The sequence below is a fragment of the Cavia porcellus genome, unplaced genomic scaffold (genome assembly GCF_034190915.1).
Source record: "Cavia porcellus strain 051 isolate PalLab524CR breed Dunkin Hartley unplaced genomic scaffold, mCavPor4.1 scaffold_7, whole genome shotgun sequence".
Lineage (NCBI taxonomy): Eukaryota > Metazoa > Chordata > Mammalia > Rodentia > Caviidae > Cavia > Cavia porcellus.
In genome coordinates this window covers 41,974,005-41,989,586 of record NW_026947490.1, presented here as the reverse complement: position 1 = coordinate 41,989,586, position 15,582 = coordinate 41,974,005, and the positions used below count along the sequence as shown (strand labels likewise).

The window sequence follows — 15,582 nt, the reverse complement described above, 5'->3', positions numbered from 1 at the left end:
ACTGACTAAATAAATACATGAAAATAATTAACTGGTTTCAGAACTCAGAAAGTTCCTAGTAATCCAAGTTTGAGCCTGATTGGATGCAGGCACTCAACAGATCAGAAATCTCCCTTCCAGCACCTCTGGCTCTGCTCTCCAGGAAGAACTTCCCCCTAAAGCAGGTCAATTTATGTGGCAAGATGGCCTCATGGCTCCAGGCCCACTTCTATTCACCCTAGCAACTCCTTAGGATTCTCATTGGCTCTGATTGCGTAATGTGCCTATGCCTTAACCAATCATATGGCCAGGAATGCGGTGCTCGGATTGGTTGAATCTTCCTCTCCCATGAAAGTGCAGAGCCGGGTGCTTAGAGAAAAATGTTGATCCCTGACCAGGAGGGAGATGCCAGACCCTTCTCTTTCCAAGCTCCTCCTCTGCTTTGCAGCTGTGCCTGTCTTCAGAAAACCCAAAATGAGGAGATTTACATTAAAGCTGGGGATATGATGGTCGAACACAGAACAAAGCCCCCTTGTGCCTTTGCCCATACTGAGGGAGTAGCTGCTTGTGGCGCTCTGCCCCCACCAAACATCCTCAAGCTGGTCACACATTCCCATTTCTTAAAGAGTCTTTAAATTAGTAGTCTCTGTTCCTGGCAATCCTGAGCTTAGCACAGAATTCAGAAATGTCAGCTGATATCACTCTTCTATCACATATTAAGCTTAAAGGCTATTGTTTTTCCCTGGGATTTTTAGCTGATCACAGCCTTAATCTAAAGAGATGTTGACTGGGCTCACTCTCCAGTGGAACAGGGGGTTGAGCCTGAGTTAGAACAGTCCAGGAGTTCACAATCTCCCCACCTGGGAACCCAAGTACTGCAGTGTGAGCACCTATGATCAGCAACCAAGGTTTGGGAAGCAGGCACTCTGGGGCTGACTGTGGCTGGCCTGGCAGGCATGTGCAAACAGATTTCCCATGCTGAGGGGGCGGGGAGTCAGGAGCCAAGCCTCCAGGGTGTTCCCACACTTGGGTTGCCTGGCACCGGCTGGGCTACAGTCACTCTGTATTTGACAACCTAGACCTGTTTACACTGCCTGGCATCACCTCACAGCTCACATGAGGCTTGTCTTCTAGTATTCCCACGTGCAGCCTCCCAACGTGCTCTTCTTTGGTTTGCCCAGAGTGCTCAGCAACACAGGCTCAGCAGTTCTGCCTTCAACCACACCCTTACCTTCCCTGATCAACCACCTCTGGGCATGTGGTACACACCTGTAATCCCGGCATTTGGGAAGCTCAGGCAGGAGGACAGCTATGAGTTCAAGATTGCCCTGAACTGCACAGTGAAACCTTGTCACAAAAAGACATACACACACAAAAAGAAAGAAAAACAAGTCAGATGTGTGGCACGCACATCCCAGCATTCCAGAGACTGAGGCAGGAAGATCGATGTGAATTTGAGGACAACCTGAGCTATATAGTGAGTTCAAGGCCAGTCGAGAATACATAACAAAACTGTCTGAAAAGCCAAACAACAACAAAAGAAAAAACAAAGTACTTTAAAAAAAAACCTGATTTATAGATGCTCTCCAACTTCCAATAGGGTTATAAGCATATTGTAATCTTAAAATATTGTAAGTCAAAACTGCATTTAATACACCTAGTCTACCAAACGTTATAACTAAGCGTTGCCTACCTTGAACACACTCAGAACACTTACATTAGCTTACAGTTGTGCAAAATTGTCTCACACGAAGAATATTTGATCATAAAATGTTGTAATTTATTGATTATCTTATAATTTATTAAATACTGTACTAAATGTAAGAACAGAATGGTTGTGTATGTTTCTGTACCATGGTAAAGTAGATTGTTAAACCATACTGATGTTAGGGGTGTCTGTGTGAGATATTGGGCAAGGTGCACCCATCCTGAGGATATAGTTCAGGAAGTTTTATGTATAGGATTATGTAGGGTAGTAGCCCTGCAGCCACCTCTCAGACCAAGACCTGAATCTGTGTGGTACCCAGAAGTTTTTCTTGGTCTCTTCTGGTTAATATCCTCACTCCAGAGGTAACTACTGTTCTGATTCCCAGTTGCATATTCTTCCTGTTTTCCCCCTGCCGTATGTGCTCTGTCACCCAGCTAAAACCCCAACCCAATTTTCCTTAACTTTGAAGAAAAGAGAATTTCTAATATATGTTTGTGCTCAGTGTTATGTCCAAGAGATTCATTTCTGTTGCTGCATGTTTTTGGTGGTTTGTGCTTTTTTACTGTTGTACATTCTTCCTTTTGCAGGGAAGGAGGTGTTTTGCAAGACAGTCTCACTATGTGGTTCAGATTAGTCTCAAACTATGTAATCCAGGCTGATTTGGAATCTCTGGCAATCTCCAGCCTCAGCCTCCCAAGTGCAGGGATTACAAGTATGTGCCACCATGCCCAGCTACATAACAAAATTTATTAACACATTTGATTGTTCATGAACATGTCAGCTATGTAATGAAGCATCTGGAACGCTCATGCTTTGTTGATGGGAATACATGTTGCAATAACTGCTAAAGAAAACTGAAATAGGATGATCAGGCGTCAATATGATTGTATTATTGTGAAACTGAATTGAGATAACACTTTGAAGGATTTAACCCCAAAAGCCATTTTGGAAATGTTATCACATAGTAACCAGCATAAGGTTGGGCGGACAGGTTTTGATGCTAAACAAATTGTGTCAGTAGTTTGGCCTCAAAAAATCCTGGGGCACCACAAATATGGTTGTTAGGGTCTCTGGGGAAGACTCAAGGCACATTAACAACACCCAGGTGCTAACTTCAATGGCTGCTGAAGGAGATGAGACAGGCTGTATATGAACATGAGCAAGGAACTTGGGGATGTTCAGACCCCTCTCTTTCATACCACCTGGAGTATGGAAGGTACTTGCAAATGACAATTGTTTAATACAATTGTTTAATGACAATGATTGGCTGTGTGTTTTTAATCATTCTTTCACAAATTGGGTTTAACTGGTCCCCTTGCTCTAGGCAACATGCCAAGAGCTGAGGCCTTGGCCAGGGGTGGTGGTCCATGCCCCAAATCCCAGCACTTTGAAGGCCGAGGCAGGAGGAATGCTCAAGTTTGAGGCCAGCCTGGGCTACAGAGCAAGACCTTGTCTCAAAAGACAAAAACAGAAACACAAACAAAAAAAAAGCTGAGGCCTACATCAAGAGACAGGATAGGCAGAGGGACAAGGGCACAGGGAGTGAGACACACATGGTATCAGTGAGAGGGAACCGTGGCAGGACAGAAAAGTCCAGAGGGAGTCCTTGGAGAGGCTTGTTGTAGATGAGTTGGCCCCTTAAGACCTCAAGAGTCTCCAGAACAGCAAGCAGCCCAAATTGGCCAGAGGAGGGACAGCAAGCTCCAAGGGTACTACCTAAAGAAGGATGAGGGTGGACAGAGGTGCAGAGGCCTGAAGACCAGATCCGAGGGCAGGACTACCCCAGTTTGGCTTCATAGGCCAAGACAGGGACTGCAGATCTCATCCCAGGGGAAACTGTTGCAAGATTTTAAGCTACAGACGGTTGCATGGGGATCCCAGTGTCAGAAAGGCCTTCTGACGTTCAGGCCTGGCTTGCGGAGGAGGGACATGTAAGGAAGGCGCACAGGAAGGTGCAGGTATAGTTGAATGAATGAATGAATGAACGAACGAACGAATGAAGGCGCTGACACTTGAATGGACACGGGGCCAGAAATAACATCTGGTCCACGGGACACCAGGCCCGTAGCCCTGAAGCCCTGGTTCCAGGCCCAGGAAACATGCGCTGCGACCTTGGGGACATCCACGCCCCGGACTCAGGGCCCGGAACTCTGCGTCTGAGGGGCGGGGAAGACGTGCCGGGAGGGACAGTGCGCGCGCAAAGCTGGCGGACTGACGGACTGAGGGATCAAGGCCAGGCGTCCCAAGCCAGGCGCTTCTCCGATTCTGCCCGGCCAGGCCTAACACGGCTCCAATCCGCGCTGCCAGCCGCACTTAAACTCAGTCAGCTCCCGCCACGCGGCTTCTTGCGGCTCCCGCGCCGCTCGGCCCCGCCCCCAGCCCCTCGGTCCGCCCCTCTGCCGCGCGCGCGCCAGACTTCTCCCGCGTCCGGCCGGCTCGGCCCCGCCCCTTGGCCGCGCGCGCCGATCCGCTCTCCCGCGTCCCGCTCCAAGCAGGCCCCGCCACGGCTTCGTGGTCCCGCCCACCACGTCCCGCGTCCTGTCGCTCCGCGCGCAGGCCTGTCACTTGGCTCCGCCTCCGCGCGGTTCAACTCTTGCGGCCCCGCCTCAACCCCGCCCCACACCTAGGTCCCGCCCACCTCAGGCCACGCCTCCAGGTGCTCCGAAGCGCCTCGCTGGCTGGCTCTGCGACAGGGGCGGGGCGGGGCGGAGGCGACGGGGAGGTGCGAGGGCGGGCCGGGGCTGGTTCCGCGCGCTGGGATTTTTAAATGTCCCGCTCTAAGCCGGGCGCAGGAGCAGCCGGCTTGGCCGCTAGCGCGGTGTAGGGGGCAGGCGCGGATCCCGCCACCGCCGCGCGCTTGGCCCGCCGCTGTCTCCCGCCTCTCGGCTTCCCGCTCGCCCCCGGCCTCCCGCCTCGGCTCGTGCGCGCCTGCTTCTCGCGGACACGGTTTCGGGTGAGGCCCTTCGCGGGCTGGGAGGACGGGCGCCGCGGGCGGGGACTCTTGGGGCGCCCGGGCCGGGCCGGGTCGGGCCGGGAGTGGGGGTGGGGCGCTGGGTGTTCGGGTCCCGGGGGCGTCAGCGCGAGGTGCCCGGGGTAGGGTGGCTTAGCGACAGGTCAGGGGGAGGTGCTGAAGGGAGACTGAGGCAGCCCTGGCCCCAAGGCGGGCGATGAACGGAGAGGGAACCAGAGGTGCAGTGTGGGCCCCCTCCCCCACTCCAGACTCGGACCCGGGATCGCGGGCTGCGGGGCGCTGCCGCGGGTGACAGGCCACCCCGGCCCATCGGCCATTTTCCCGGCCGGCCCAGGAGGCTCCCGCCGCCACCGCCCGCGCGGGAGGGGGAGGGGTGCTGGCGGGAGGCGGGCCCGAGCCCCCTCCTCCGCCGTCCTCACCCTGCTGCCCGCTCCGTGCCCCCAGGCCTGAGGTCGGAGCCCGTGCCCTGCGCCATGCCAAGGGAAAGGAAAGAGAGGTGAGTGTCCGGGCTGACTCGGGGAGGGGAAGGGTGCGCACTGGTGGGGGAGGGGCGGGCTGAGATTTGGGGAGTGCTCACCCCTAACTCTGTCACCATGGCTTTGCAGAGATGCCAAGGAAAAGGACACCATGAAAGATGAAGGTGGCACTGACCTTTCCGTTCGCTCCAGGAAAAGGAAGGCGAATGTGGCCGTTGTGAGTACAAAGAGGACAGGTTGAGGAGGTTTTCCACCTTCCATCTTAACCTGGGTACCAAACTTGGGTCTCCCCACATATATATAGAGATGGGGGACTACTTGGGGAGGCATCCCTTTGTCAGAAATGACACACATAATCTAATGAACTTTTCCCCCTTTTCTGTCTCTGTTTTTGTCTTCAATGTGTTTCCTTGGGGGTGGGGGCTGTTGTATGTTAGTTTTTGCAGGACCCGGATGAAGAAGTTGCCAAAATTGACAGGACTGTGAGAGGCCAGTGTGGCAGTCAGGTAAGTCAACTGATAGACTAGATCTCCATGGAGTGCCTCTTGCTCTTCTGGGTCCCATTGGGTTCACACATTCTCTGCTGCAGAAGATGTGGTTAGGGTTAGTTTTTCACACTCCCTGGAGTCCCAGTCCACATGGCTGAGCGCCATCCCTGTCCTACACACTGGGCTCTGCAGCTTGGGATTCTAGGAAGGGCTGTGTTCCTAACTGGTGCCCTTTGAAGTTACAAATACGTTCTGATGTCTTAGAAGAACCAGAGAGGACATCTGTCCTCTTCCTTTGCCTGTGAGGAAACTGAGACTTAGGAAGAAAGCAACCCAGAGTCCTGTGCAGTCAGGGGCACAGTTGGCCTGTAGGCTTTCCAGTGGTTGGTAAACTGGGGTGGGACGTCTGCTTCACCCCACACTCACCTTTTTAGTCATGGCGCTTAAGAACTTCCCATTACCTTTAGATTTTTTTTTTTCTTTTTTTGAGACAGGTCTCACTGTGTACTTCAGATTGTCCTTGAACTGTGTACCCCAAGCAGGCCTCAAATTCATAGCAGTCTTCTTGCTTCAGCTCCCTAAGTGCTGAGTCTGGTTATGTGGCACCACTCGCAGTTTCCCATTGCCTTTAGGTCAAGCTTGCCCTTTGTGGTTCTGAAAGATCCTCTAGTCCAGTGAGGACAAACTTTTTAGAGCTTTCAATGATATGAATAGCCCACTGCAACAAGTATGCCTCACCACTGCTCTGGCCCATCTAGCAGTTACTTGCCCTGGCTAGATGTGGTGGTATACCTGTAATGCCAGCACTTGGGAGGCTGAGACAGGAAGATTACCATGTGTTTTAGGCCAGCCTGAACTATGTAGTCTCTGTCTGAAAATAAATATGTAAGATTTAATCTAAGTTGGACTTGATGGCACAGATAAGTAATCCCTGTGGGAGCTGAGGCAGGAGGATTTTGAGTCCATCCTGTCTATAACTTAGCAACCTAGTGAGACCCTGTCTTGAAAAACAAAAAAAACTCCAGCCGATTACCTACCTTGCTATTTGGACTTAACATGGCCTCAGCAAGAATATTAATGGGACAGTGTATAATGTGGGCATCACAACACTTTTTCATTGATTATGCCATTTTTCTTGCCCCTTGAGTTCCTGCCAAAATTCTTGCTTATAGCATGATATCATTAGAATATCAGAAGTTCTTTGCACAGAAAGAGTCTGTGTTATCTCTTTACTTCCAGAAATGGCTGGAGACTATAGTTATGGCTCTGGTGTGGGGAGCAGCCTGTCTCGAACCTAGCTGTTCTGGCTTTCTGCCTCTGTCACAGATAAAAATTGAGCAGGAACAGTATTAGACCTGAGTGCACGGTCCAACCTGGCTTGCAAGGGCAGCACATCAGTTTGTGGAACAGCGAGTGGCAGCCATGGCAGCTGCTGTGAACCTTGTTTGCTATAGCAGACGTCACTGTGCATAGGGCTTAGTGAGTGGCATTTCTGAGGGGGAGGACCCATTGAACACCAAATGAGGGGTTGGTTTTCCTCTCTGTTAAGAAATCGTTCAGTGCAGGAAAGGCAGTAAGATAGCGCATCCCAAGTTTTCTTTTGTCTTTCTCTTAAAAAAAAAAACAAAAAACCAAACCTTTCAAATGATTTTATAGATATTATAAAATGAGTCCCTGCTTTGTAAAATTGAAGATTATTTTCCCATCTGTGTTTTGAACAGCAATTTCCAACTGAAGATGAAATAAAGCTGTTGGCATTGACAGTTTTAGATTCCAGTTCTCAGGGATAACCTGAGCAGTGCTTCGAGCGTCTAGGGCAAGCCTGTGGCTCTGTCTCTGGCTCATAGAGTGGTGATAGCTGTGGTAGGTGACTAGCATATTGTTTCTCACGGGAAGGCATTTTCATGGCTGTCCAGAGATTTAATGACAACAGGTTTCTGCACACTTCGTAGCATAGAGCTTAAAAATTGCCCATCTATTTTTAAGTGATATATTTTTGTTCTTTTCCTGTGAAGATTCATCAAGCTGGATTTTTGGCAGGTATAACAACTTTTTTACTGACTAATTACACAGTGTTTTTCTCTGAAGTTACAGTTCATCCGTGACCAACTTTAGAGTAAAAGTCATCATGCTAGGTTCAGTGTAACTGCTTGGACACCACAGAACTTTAGATGCTTCTTAATCTGAGGCCATTCATAATGGAGAGAATGCCCTGTTGCCTAAAACCTATTCCCCGTGTTCATTTGGTTTGATTTTCAGAAGACACTAAACATTTTTATTTGAGGCAGAATGCTAGACTGTTAAATACCTCTCAGAAAATTTTGTATAAGGAAGTCAGAAAATTTTGTATAAGGAAGAATGGTGTCCTGAGGAGTTAGAGATGGTTAGCAGTAGTCAAAATAAAGTCAACCAAATCTTGGTTCCTTGGAACCTGGGATATACCAAGGTATAGAGCACAGACTTAGTTATTGTGTCTCATCCATTGGCTCCTTTGGAAACCATTTTTCTGCTGTGGTTCACCTAATCTGTCTAGGAACTGGAGGTTGGGAAGTACTGCTGGTTTATCTCCAAAGACCAGCTCTCACACATGCCAGCCAACTGGCCTTGCAGGGTGGCCCCCTTGTGCCTCCAAAACTAGAATTTATTCTTGAACGAGGAGCAACTTAGAGGAGTTGTAACGTGAACCTTTTTGAGTTAAGGAAATACTACCAGCACGTGATACTGGAACTGAAAAGAAGTTGCCTTTCTTGCACAGCTGTTGGCAGGAGCTGTCATGGATAATTTGCATGCCCAATTCTTTGTACAGTGAGTGGAGTAGAAGCCCTTTCCAGCTCTGCTTTTTTCCACTAGGTGACAAGATTGAGCTTCCTTTGAGGATGGCCTGTGTACTGTGTCTGGAAAGGAGTTTTTAAGAGTTGGAGAGTCCATGTTCATTTTTGGTCATTCTCATCTATTTAGCCCTCAGGTCAACATTAATGATCTCTGATTAAGAAAAAAAAGGCAAGAGCTCTGTGGTCTGCTTCAAGACCACAGAACTTTGGATGATTCTTAATCTGAGACCATTCTTAATGGAAAGAGCACCCTGTTACCTAAAAACTTCTTCCCATGACCATTTTGTTGTTTAATTTTCAAAGAGACCCAGCATTTTTATGTGAAGCAGAATCCTAGACTGTTAGATACCTCAGAAAGTTTTGTATAAGGAAGAAAAGTGTCATAAGGAGTCAAAGATGATTAGCAATACTCAAAATGGGATTTTCACAGCTTTCACACTAGCAATATTACCTGCTTAGCAGTATTTTCAGTTACTATTTTATAGCAGAAACTATCCTAACTGGCAAAATGACCTTAGACTTTTCTAAGTATAGAAAATTGAATAAAGTTCCCGAAACCCTAGATAAAAACATACTTTGATTTTTAAAGATATCATAATTCATTACATGTGTAAGTCTTACTCTGAGGCTGGGACTCTAGCGTAGGATTCAAAGGTCTGTAGAAGTGTCTCTCTATGGACTTCTTAATATGACCTGTGACCATTGCTTGATTTAGTTTTAACTAGGTGGCTATGTGTGCTGTTTTGAGTTAGGAAAAAAAGATTCCCACTGTGTGACATATTTGACCAGTCTTTATTGTAATGTATGGGCTGTCTGCATTTTATCTTACCTTTCCTATGTCTCTTTTGTGTTCAAGCACCTCACCTGAAAGAGATGATGTGGAGGGTAAAATGCTACTGATGTCCTAGTTTCCTTGGGAAGTACTGCCTAGATTCCTAAGCTAGTTACAGAAATGAAAGGAAAGCCAGGAGTCATTACTGTACTGCAGCTTTTACTTCTCCATGTCATCTTCATCTCAGGCCAGAAAAATGAGGCCTGGAGATTACTCCGTGGCATGGAGATATTTTTACAGCTCCTGATCTACAAATTAGTGAGTGTAAAAATAGCTGGTTTACATCAAATGTTTTAAAGTGTGTTTTTCATTTGCAGTCTTGGGACAATAATACAGCATGTGCAGTCCCCTCTTTGTTGCCCACACCTGATAAAGAAGATGGTGAGCCAGAATATCCAAATACTGCATTCGTGCCTCGGAAAGCCGCCCCACCACCCAGGGCCTCACCGTTGCCTGTGCTGAAGTAAGCAAGCTCTGGCCCTGCCATGTGGTTTCTTGTTCCCTTAGTCCATCTTCTCAGGCCTGGTTACATGGATGTACATTGACTCTTGATGGGGCTTTTTGTTTGTTTTTTGTTTTTTATAGCTGGGCAAATAGAGAGGAGGTTTGGAAAATCATGTTAAACAAAGAAAAAACATATTTACGGGATGAGCACTTTTTGCAGCGACACCCTCTTCTGCAGCCTAAAATGCGAGCAATTCTTCTGGATTGGTTAATGGAGGTGAGTGTGAGTTTTTCCATTCACCAGAAGGACTGACCATTTTTAGGTGCTTGTATGCTGTTATGATCTCTTGCATGTATATGTGTTTTGGTTGATTCCATCTGTACCTTCTGTATCTCTGAAGCTGCATACTGTGTTTACTGTAGAAGTCTTAATGTTTTTACTTGGTGTTTTTTTTTTTTAAATTATTGATGTTTTTGGTTCTTTGAGACACTGGCCTTGAACTCACAACATTCCTTCTGTTTTAGTCTCCCAAGAGACTACAGAGATGTGCCACCATGCCCAGGTCTACTTGCATATTTTTTCTTTTTCTTTTTTTTTTGTCTTTTTTGAGACAGGGTCTCTATGCAGTTCAGGCTGGCCTTGAGCTCACTTTGTAACCCAGGCTGGTCTCGAACTCGCAATGATCCTCCCACCTCAGCTTCCTGAGTGCTGGGATTATAGGCATGAGCCACCACGCCCGGCTTTTTGTTAGTTTCTTGAGACAGGTCTTCCCTCTGTAGTTCAAGCTGGCCTTGAACTCACTGTGTAGCCCAGGCTGACATCAAACTTAATGATCCTCCTGCTTCTGCCTCCTAAGTGCTAGGATTATAGGTGTGCACATGCCTATAATCTCAGCACTCGGGGAGCCTGAGGCAGGAGGATTGCCATGAATTCGAGGCCAGCGTGAACTACACAGTGAGACCCTGTCTCAAAAAACAAACAAACAAAAAAAACCCTTGTCACAAAGCCTTTTTGATTTCTTTGCACTATTTTATAATTTCTTGAAGCAGTAAATTGGTGTCCAATGTTTTGGTTCCCATGGGTTACGCTGAATGAAGAGGCTCATCGCAGGCACACTCTCTGTGCTTGAGCCCTGGACAATCAAGACATGAAAAATATTGCTCAAGATCATAATATTAAAAGCTGGCAGTTTTGGAGACCAAATTAGTAGCTGTCCAGAGCCACCGTTTGACACACCTAGAGTATGTTAATCCCTTAGATTCCAACTCATAAAAATGTTGTGACCAAGGCTCTATTTGTGTAATGTGGTTGATGCTTTTATACTTTGAAAGAACACTTCAGGTTTTCTTTTAGGAATATTTTTATAAATAGCTATATACAGCTTAATCTGGTCTTTAGAGATTGTGGTGATTGATGGAATTTTCTAGCAGAATTCTATATTTGGTTTCTCTGGCACCTTTTCTGTGTTCTAACCCCAGGAATTACACTGACTGAGGACATCCGGTTTAGTGGGTGGTAGTGTGGTATTACTGTTACATGTGTATAGCAGACTTTTGATGGCAATATGAGTTGACTAATTTTCCTAGGTTTTTTCAATCCCATCAGATCCTCTAGCAGTCTTGGGAGGTAGGCAGAGCAAGTAGAGTCCTAAAAATTATTTAATTTAGAATCCCTGAAATGAGTGGGCTTGTCTAAGCCAGAACCTGAACTATAGTCTGGGTCTCTGGGTTTTAATGCTTTTCAACAAAACTGTTGGCTGTTATGGTGTAGTGTTGGGGTATATTATACTTTTTTTTTGGTAGAGCATATTATACTCTTTAAATAAATGTGTGTTCCAGCTTTTAAACTCTCTCCAGTATTGCTGAGCGGTCAGGAAATTTGCTAGTTCTTTCCCTAAGTCTTAATGAAGCTTACAAAGAAAGGAAACATTTTTTGAGAAAATTCAAAAATTTGGATTTATTTATGTCTTATTTCATAAATGTGCTGCTTTCACCAAGCTTCAAAACCTTTCTTTGGCCTGTGAACATTTGTTCTTATTATTGTATAGATCATAAAACACTTAATCCTTATGTCTGAGTTGTAGTTTTTCATTGTGTGTGTGCTTGGGGTTAGCCAAGGTACCCATCTTCTCCGAAAAGTGGTTACTTTTCTTAACTCTCTTGACTCTTCTTTTTTTTTCCCTTCAAGTAACTGTTCTAAAACATATTAAATATTTTTTCAGGTGTGTGAAGTCTATAAACTTCACAGGGAGACATTTTACTTGGCACAAGATTTCTTTGATCGATATATGGCAACACAAGAAAATATTGTAAAAACAGTTTTACAGCTTATTGGGATTTCATCTTTATTTATTGCTGCCAAACTTGAGGTAATTAATTTTCAAATATTTGTTATAATGCATGTGTTTCTTGAGATCTATTGAGATACAGGGGAAGAAGTCAACTATTTGTTTATAACATATATATATAAATTTTTTTTTTTTTTTTTTTTTTTTAGTTTTTGAGACAAGGTCTTGCTATGTAGCTCAAGTTGACCTTGAACTCACTATGTGATCCAGGCTGACCTTGAACTTACAGTGATCCTCCTGCTTCAATCTCCCAAGTGCTAGGGTTCCAGGCATACACCATCATGGTTCATATCCTCTATTTTTCTCTATTAAGATAGGTACAGATAGGGGCTGGGGATTTAGCTCAACGGCATAAAACCTGGGAACTGACTATAATGAGAGATGGGGAGTCAGTTTGTAGGACATTTAGCTTACTGTAGTTAATATTAAATGACAAGCTGAACTTCAAAGATTAGTTTGATATAATTATAAAAGAATGTGTTGTCCAGCTTTTTTCATCTGTGTATTTATTCATTGATAGACTCAGTAGGGGTAGGAGTTACATTTCTTTTACAACTAATACATTTTGGACTGCTGACATATCTCCTGTATTGATTCAATTCTTGCATCCTTTTGCCATGCCACAATGCCGAAAGTAGTAATTTTGGATGCATATTACAAGTTAAAAGCATTAGAGATTGGCTTTTTGCTAATGGTATTTTCCTTTTATTTCTTTGTAGGAAATCTATCCTCCAAAGTTGCACCAGTTTGCTTACGTTACGGATGGGGCTTGTTCAGGAGATGAAATTCTCACCATGGAATTAGTGATTATGCAGGTCGGTTACAAGTTAATTTCCCGTCATGTTTTAAATGCATACATAATGTCCTCCCTACATGAAGTGTGGGTGTATCTACTAGGTCTTCTCCAGCTGGACATGTTGTGGCATGGAACACAGCTGCATTTTGAACTTCTTTTTACAGCTGCTGGTCTCTGTCCTGTTTTCCTTTAGGCTCTGGAGTGGCGTTTAAGTCCCCTGACCATTGTGTCCTGGCTCAATGTGTACATGCAGGTTGCATATCTAAATGATGTATACGAAGTGCTGCTGCCACAGTACCCCCAGCAAATCTTTATACAGATCGCAGAGGTAAGTGGCTCCCTTTCCTCCAGGGGTTCCCCCTTCCCAGTAGAGTGAGGAACCCCACAAGCGATGTGTGTCAGCCTATGTTCTTTTCTCCATAGCTTTTAGATCTCTGTGTTCTGGATGTTGGCTGCTTAGAATTTCCTTATGGTGTCCTTGCTGCTTCTGCCTTGTATCATTTCTCCTCATCTGAAATGATGCAAAAAGTTTCAGGTAGGTTGACTTTCCAGTGAGTTCCTAAACAAGGCACTTTAAACTTATGAACCATGTGTAGTCCCACATTGAGCCTGTAATTTCTTATCATTGCAGGGTATCAGTGGCGTGACATAGAGAAGTGTGCCAAATGGATGGTTCCATTTGCCATGGTTATAAGGGAGACAGGAAGTTCCAAAATAAAGCACTTCCGAGGAGTTCCTATTGAAGATTCCCATAACATACAGACTCATATCAACAGCTTGGATTTGCTGGTATTTACTGTTCCTTATTTCATTCTTTGTTGTCCAGACAAGTCCTAATTAAAATTCCCTAAAGTGTGGTGGCATTCTGGAAGGCTGAGGCAGGAGGATTGCTGTGAATTCAAAACCATTATGAATTATGTAATGAATGAGACTTTGTTTTAACAAACAAAAACAAAACTTGCCAGCTTACTTGTTCATTTTCCTTTAAGCCAGCTTGAGGCATCCTAGAAAAACTCTTGTTTGTTTTTTGTTTTTAATATGGTACTGAGGTTGAACCCACAGCCTTCACACATCTCCAGCCCTTATTTTTTATTTTGAGTCAGAGTCTCACTGTATTGCCCACACAGGGCTGGAGCTTGCAATCCTAGAAAAACTCCAATTCTTTTAACTCCTTGAAAAAGACTTTGTGGTCTATAGATGACATAGCTACGTATCACATAAGACTGTTCTTTTAGGCTGCTTTTTTGCTATTTTCTCCCTTTGCTTCTGTAGAAAAACCGTACGATAAAGTGAAGCATAAGTTCTTGTACCCTAACCACCTTCCCTTTTCTTCTGGTCAACAGGACAAAGCCCAAGCAAAGAAAGCCATGTTGTCCGAACAGAATAGGATTTCTCCTCTCCCGTCCGGCGTCCTCACCCCGCCGCAGAGCAGTGAGAAGCAGAGCAGTGAGCCAGACACAGCCTGACCACACCAGCCTTTCCCCCAGAGACAGTTGTGTGGAAGTGCCTGCTCCTCGCTCTGTGCTGCAGTGGAGGCCTGTGCTAGCTTTTACAGATATTTAAGTGGAAGAGTGTCTCTCCCGTGACAGAAGTATTTCTGTGGACGGCTTTAGGCGGGAGAAATATTTTTTATTAAATTCCTAGGGTTTTTTTTTTAATAAGTGGGTCAAGTACACCAGCCACCTCCCGAACACCAACGCGTGCTCCAGATGCTGCTAAGGAAGGTGATACTTGGCTTGATCAACTTCACAGAAATGAGAAAGGCTTAAAAAGGAGCGCCAGTGCTTCGCTGATCTCCACGCGGGTGCTCTGAGTTGCGTGGTGTTAGGCGACACGCGCGATCAAGCCCCCATTGGGATGCAGAGCCCACAACAGCGGGGCAGGGCTGCACTTGAAACACTGTCCTTGCAGTGTACCTTTTATGTACCTTTTATGAACTCTCGTAAGTGCTGCTATATCTATCCCTGTTTAATAAAGATAATACTGTCTTTGAGACAGCTGGTTTTATGAGCTGTGTGTGGTCATTAAGACCAAAAGTTGGCTAACCTCTGGTGTGGCTATATCAAGTTCTATTTCTTGTCTTCATGCTTCCGGAAGGTGAGGTCTTTTGAGGAAATGTATTTAAAAGAAAACTTTGAAATGAGCTTCAGGTGCAGCATCCTGGTCTCCTGAGGTCCCAGAGCTGAGAGGCTTTGAATTGTGACTTCTCCCATGATGACCCACACAAGTCATTGCTCATGTCAGGGTCATTAACCATCAGGGGCTGTAGTAGTAAAGTCATTTCCACACACAAGAGGATTTCTGAGGATAATTTCCTCCACAGAACTGTTTGAAGTTCATTTAAAAGAATCTTTTTCCACCCTTATGCAGATTTTAACCTAAAGACTAGAGGCATCATAGAATTTGTTACCATAGTAGGCTAAAGATAGGCTTCATGCAAAGTAAAATGTGCAGCTCAAGGCCAGGATTGTAGGGTACAGCCTGTTTCTTGGCTGGCAGGGGAATCAAGAGCCTTGGTAAGACATTGTCCCCTGAAAGTCTAACACATCCCGCCGATGCCAATACCACTTTTCATTGGGTGGTGTCAAAGTGGTGGTCTTGCTGGGCATAGTGCTGCATGCCTGTAACAGCCACCTGGGAGGTCTGAGCAGGAGAATTTTAAGTTTGGGCCTGGCTGAGCTGTATTTCAAAATTTTAAAGGTTAGGGGT

The 15,582-nt window shown here is 45.7% G+C and overlaps 1 protein-coding gene across 1 annotated transcript; it reads left to right on the top strand.

Annotated features, from left to right (window-relative positions):
• Positions 1-4,435: 4,435 nt before the first annotated feature.
• Ccne1 (cyclin E1) lies at positions 4,436-14,880 on the top strand. The gene is made up of 12 exons (XM_003466633.5): positions 4,436-4,640; positions 5,103-5,154; positions 5,264-5,351; positions 5,572-5,640; positions 9,603-9,748; positions 9,871-10,006; positions 11,952-12,098; positions 12,797-12,892; positions 13,067-13,201; positions 13,297-13,408; positions 13,505-13,662; positions 14,217-14,880. The coding sequence occupies exons 2-12, from the start codon at positions 5,132-5,134 to the stop codon at positions 14,337-14,339; spliced, it is 1,233 nt and encodes a 410-aa protein (XP_003466681.1). The 5' UTR covers positions 4,436-4,640; positions 5,103-5,131; the 3' UTR covers positions 14,340-14,880.
• The last annotated feature ends 702 nt before the right edge of the window (positions 14,881-15,582 follow it).